This window comes from Nicotiana tomentosiformis, chromosome 6 (genome assembly GCF_000390325.3).
Source record: "Nicotiana tomentosiformis chromosome 6, ASM39032v3, whole genome shotgun sequence".
Taxonomy (NCBI): domain Eukaryota; kingdom Viridiplantae; phylum Streptophyta; class Magnoliopsida; order Solanales; family Solanaceae; genus Nicotiana; species Nicotiana tomentosiformis.
In genome coordinates this window covers 48,626,669-48,632,474 of record NC_090817.1, presented here as the reverse complement: position 1 = coordinate 48,632,474, position 5,806 = coordinate 48,626,669, and the positions used below count along the sequence as shown (strand labels likewise).

At 41.6% G+C, this 5,806-nt stretch overlaps 1 protein-coding gene across 1 annotated transcript; it reads right to left on the bottom strand.

Moving 5' to 3' along the window:
• Positions 1–3,845: 3,845 nt before the first annotated feature.
• On the bottom strand, positions 3,846–4,406 carry LOC138893953 (uncharacterized). Its single transcript, XM_070178624.1, has one exon. The coding sequence runs from the start codon at positions 4,404–4,406 to the stop codon at positions 3,846–3,848; it is 561 nt and encodes a 186-aa protein (XP_070034725.1).
• Positions 4,407–5,806: the final 1,400 nt, after the last annotated feature.

The window sequence follows — 5,806 nt, the reverse complement described above, 5'->3', positions numbered from 1 at the left end:
AGAATTGGCCGAGGCCTACAACTCCAACAGAGATTCTCAGTTTCTTAGGCTTAGCTGGGTATTACAGAAAGTTTGTGGAGGGGTTTTCTACTCTTGCCTCTCCATTGACTAAATTGACGCAGAAGGCAATTAAGTTCCAATGGTCAGATGCTTGTGAAAGGAGTTTCCAGGAATTGAAAGCAAGATTGACTACGGCGCCGGTGTTGACTCTACCAGAAGGTATAGAGGGATTTGTGGTATATTGTGATGCTTAAAGAATCGGGCTTGGGTGTGTATTAATGCATCATGGGAAGGTGATAGCTTATGCTTCTAGGCAACTAAAGAAACATGAAAAGAATTATCCAACACATGATTTAGAACTCGCGACGGTGGTATTTGCATTGAAAATTTGGCATCATTATTTATATGGGGTCCATGTGGATATATTCACGGACCATAAGAGCCTTCAATATATTTTCAAACAGAAGGAATTGAATCTGAGGCAGAGAAGATGGCTTGAATTACTCAAGGATTATGACATTGATACTTTATACCATCCAGGGAAGGCTAATGTTGTGGCGGATGCTCTCAACCAAAAATCTATGGGTAGCCTAGCACACTTGGAGGCATATCATAGGCCATTGGACAAAGAAGTTCACTAATTGGCTAGTTTGGGAGTTCGTCTTGCGGACTCTAGCGAAGGAGGGATAATTGTGCAAAATAGGGCTGAATCATCATTTGTAGTTGAAGTCAAAGAAAAACAATACAATGATCCATTGTTGGTGCAATTGAAAGAGGGGATTCATAAACATAAGACCATGGACTTTTCTCTTGGCATGGATGATGGTACACTAAGGAACCAAGGGCAACTATGTGTTCCAAATGTGGATGGTCTCCGTGAAAGAATTTTGACTGAAGCTCACATTACTAGGTATTCCGTGCACCCAGGTTCTATGAAAATGTATCATGATCTTAATGAAGTCTATTGGTGCAATGATATGAAGAGGAATGTGGCGGACTTTTTGGCAAGATGTCTGAATTGTCAGCAAGTGAAGGCCGAACACCAAAGGCCCAGTGGGTTGGCACAGAATATAGAAATTCCAATGTGGAAATGGGAAATAATTAATATGGACTTTGTGGTATGATTACCGCGCACTCCGCGCAAGTTTGACTCAATCTGGGTGATTGTGGATCGACACACGAAGTCAGCACACGTTTTGCCGGTTAAGTCTACCAATACAGCGGAGCAGTATGCTCAGTTGTATATCAAAGAAATAGTCAGGTTGCATGGCACCCCAGTTTCCATCATTTCTAATCGGGGAGCACAATTCATTGCTAATTTTTGGAAGAAATTTCAGCAAGGTTTGGGTACTCAGGTGAATCTCAGTATAGCCTTTCACCCGCAAACTGACGGGCAGGTAGAGCGGACTATTCAAACGCTTGAGGATATATTGCGTGCTTGTGCTAGACTTCACAGGTAGTTGGGATGATTATTTTCCACTTATAGAATTTGCGTACAACAATAGCTATTATTCTAGCATTCAGATGGCATCGTTCGAGGCTTTATATGGTAGGAGATGTAGATCTCCCATTGGGTGGTTCGAAATTGGGAAAGCATATTTGATAGGGCCAGACCTTGTGCATCAGACTATGGAAAAAGTTAAAATTATTAAGGAGCGGTTGAAGACCGCTCAGAGTCGTCAGAAATCCTATTCGGATGTTCGTCGTAGGGATTTGGAGTTCAAAGAAGATGATTGGGTATTCTTCAAAGTTTCCCCCGTGAAGGGTGTAATGGGATTTGGTAAGAAAGGGAAATTGGGTCCGAGGTATGTCGGACCGTACAAAATCATTCAGAGGATCGGTGAGGTGGCGTACAAGCTTGAGCTACCACCTGAGATGTCATTAGTACACCCGGTGTTTCATGTGTCTATGTTAAAGAAAGTAGTTGGAGACCCGATAGGCATTGTTCCGATTGAGACTATAGAGGTTAATGAAGAATTGACTTATGAAGAGATTCCGGTATCTATTATTGATCGGCAAGTCTGAAAATTTGAGAAATAAAGAAATTACATCCGTAAAAGTGCTATGGCGAAACAAACAGGTTGAAGAGGCTAATTGGGAGGCTGAGGAAGAAATGAAGAAAAAGTATCCTTATTTGTTTGAATGACCATGTATTTATAAAGTTGTGATCTAGGAAAATTATAAGACTTACTTTTTATGAATTTTGTATCGTTTGAACAATTGGCAATAAGGGTGTTCCTTTCTAAAAATATATTGCTTGTGTGGCCACAGTTGGTGTTGTTTAGTATTATTTTATGTCTTTGGAATATGTATATGTTGTTCGGATGTGTTTCTGGGGCTCTCTGACAGGTGGATAGGCCTAATTACAAAGAAAACTCTGGCGAAATTTTTGGAAATTTAGGGAGTTAGTCAAATTTGGGGTTGCTGGTGCGTGGTATGAAAGACTGAGTTGCACAAGATGCTAATAACAAAATTTGACCCTCATTCGAGGACGAATGATCCTAAGCGGGGGAGAATGTAACACCCCAGAAAATTTCAAAGTACTTAAGTGTAAGGCCTAGTAAAATTTGCAAAGAAAATAATGTTTCATGGTGCCGGACTAGGCTTGCAAAGAAAATAATGTTTCATGGTGCTCGGACTTTTTGGGTTGAACAATGCACTGGAAAGTAAAGAAAATTTTTTGCCGAAAAAGTGCATTTATGCGACCGCATAATCACTCCGCGTGCCGCATAATGGCCGCAGAAGTGAGCAGGAGAGGGCCATTCTGGAAGCAGCTATGCGGTCGACTATGCGACCGCATAACTGTTATGCGGTGCATTATGAGACTGCATAATGGTTATGCGAACCGCATAGTGACCGCATACACATGCAGTTCTTTTGGCTATTTTGTAACCAATTATGCCACCGATATTCGGTTCGCATAACTATTATGCGGTCGCATATCCGACCGCAGAACCTGTTCCGGAGCTTCATTTTTATTTTTTTAAAACCCGACCCTATTTCGTTAAATACACTCTTTGGGTCATTTTTGAGCTATTATCTGACATTTTAGAGTGAGAGAGGGTGCCCTAGAGTGAGAAGGTGTTCTCCTATAATTGTTCTTCAATTCTTGCCCAAGTTTTGGATGATTGAGAAAGGAAACTCACTAGGTCTTCATCCTAGAGGTAAGATTCTACACCCTAACCCTCAATTTCGAATTTTGTGTAGAAATGGATAATAAGCAAGATAATTTCTGGGCAAGAGGGTTGGTTATTTTACATGCATATGTTATCAAGGGGTGTAGAAAGATTGTTAAGCTAAAAATAGTAAAGGTTGGGTTGTGGGATGATGGAATTCACTCTGCAATAGGTCTACGGTGCACAGACCAATTCTATGGTCGCATAATGCCCCGCAGAACTTTCCTCCGGAAAGTTTTATGTTTGATCTGCGATGGATTGTGCGGCCCGCGAAATAATTATGCGGCCACATAATGGACCGCATAATGGTCCTAAAATTAGCTCAAGTTTTTGCTTACATCCTCCCCCGCTTAGGATCATTCGTCCTCAAACGAGGGTCAAAATTCGCTATTAGCATCCACTGCGATTCAGCTATTACTTCACACACTAACAGTCCCCTATTTTTTGACTAACTCCCTAAATTTCCAAAAACTTTCGGCAGAGTTTCCTTTGTAACTGGGCCTATCCACCTGTCAGAGAATCCCAGAAACCAATCCTAAAAACATAACCACAACACAACAATGTACAACAATACGGAAACAACACCAGCAACAATGCCATAAACATTGCATTACCAAGAGGGAGTATCCTTAACACAAGTTGTATAGGGGGAACATAATTTGTAGAAAGTTAGCTCTTTACACCATGGATACAATTACATATACATTCAAAAAAATTAGGGTACTTCTTCTTCATCTCTTCCTCGGCTTCCCAGATGGCCTCTTCAAGCTGTTGGTTTTGCCATAGCACTTTCACGGAGGCAATCTCTTTAGTTCTCAACTTCCGGACATGCCTATCAAGAATGGTAATTGAAATTTCTTCGTAAGTCAGTCCTTCATTATCCTTTATAGTCTCAACCGGAACAATAAGAGAAGGATCTCCAACCACCTTCTTCAACATGGATACATGAAACACCTGGTGCACTAAAGACATCTCCGGAGGTAGTTCTAGCCCGTAAGCCACCTGGGCAATCCTCTGAATGATTCTGTACGGTCCGACATACCTCGAACATAATTTTTCTTTCTCACTGAACTGCATTACCCCCTTTATAGGGGAAACCTTCAAGAATACCCAATCATCCTCTTGGAACTCCAAATCCCTGCGACATATATCTGAATAGGACTTCTGATGACTCTGGGCAGTTTTCAACCGTTTCTTAATGATCTTAACATTCTCCTTAGCCTGATGCATGAGGTCTGGTCATATCAACTCCGCTTCCCCAATCACGAACCATCCAATGAGAGATCTACATCTCCTACCATATAGAGCCTAAAACGGTGCCATCTAAGTGCTACCATGATAACTATTATTGTAGGCAAATTCTATGAGCGATAAATGATCATCCTATCTACCTTTGAAGTCAAGAATACAAGCGCACAACATATCCTCGAGGATCTGAATAGTCTGCTCTGCTTGCCCGTCGGTTTGTGGATGAAACGTTGTACTAAGATTTACCTGAGTACCCAACCTTTGCTGAAATTCCTTCCAAATTTTAGCTGTGAACTGTGCCCCCCCCCCTCCCCCATCAGAAATGATGGAAACTGGAGTGCCACGCAGCCTGACTATTTCCTTAACAAACAACTAAGCATACTGTTCCGCTGTGTTAGTAGCCTTAATAGGTAAGAAGTGTGCTGATTTCGTGAGTCGATCCACAATCACCCAAATTGAGTCGAACTAGAGAGGAGTGCGAGGTAGTCCTACCACAAAGTCCATATTGATCATCTCCCATTTTCACATCGGAATTTCTATGTTCTGTGCCAACGCACCGGGCCTTTGGTGTTCGGCCTTCACTTGCAGACAATTGGACATCTTTCCACAAAGTCTGCTACATTCCTCTTCATATCATTCCACCAGTAGACTTCCTTAAGATCATGGTACATCTTTGTAGTGACCGGGTGCACAGAATACCTAGAAGTGTGAGCCTCGGTCATGATTCTTTCCCGTAGATCATCCATATTTGGAACACATAGTCGCCCTTGAAACCTTAGTGTACCATTATCCATGCCAAGAGAAATGGCCATGGTCTTATGTCTATGAATCCCCTCCTTCAATTGTACCAACAATGGGTCGTTGTATTGCTTTTCATTGACTTCCACAACAAGCGATGATTCATCCCTATTTTCCATAATCATTCATCCTTCACTAGAATCCATAAGACAAACTCCCAAACTAGCCAACTAATGAATCTCCTTGGCCAACAGCCTTTGATATGCCTCTAAGTGAGCAAAACTACCCATAAATTTCCATCTAAGAGCTTCCGCTACAACATTAGACTTCCCCGGATGATACAGAATATCGATGTCACGACCCAAACCGATGGACTTTGACGAGTGCTCGAGTTCTACCTACCGAACACCCCTAAGCATACATCTAAGATATAAACATGAAATAAGTGTAGGTCATGCATAACATCTACCCTAAACTGCTGAATCATGTGAATAACATACGTGAGGAGATATACTCAAAAGACATATATACATATACATACGGAATACAGTAGGGCGAGCCGACAAGGCTACATAGTATCCAACTATAGATGTGTCTACAGACCTCTAATAGAGTGTAAAACTATATAAAAGATGGGACTGGGC

Coding starts and splice junctions, on each gene's coding strand:
- LOC138893953 (XM_070178624.1), bottom strand. CDS start 4,406: ATGCATCAGGCTAAGGAGAATGTTAAGATCATTAAGAAACGGTTGAAA.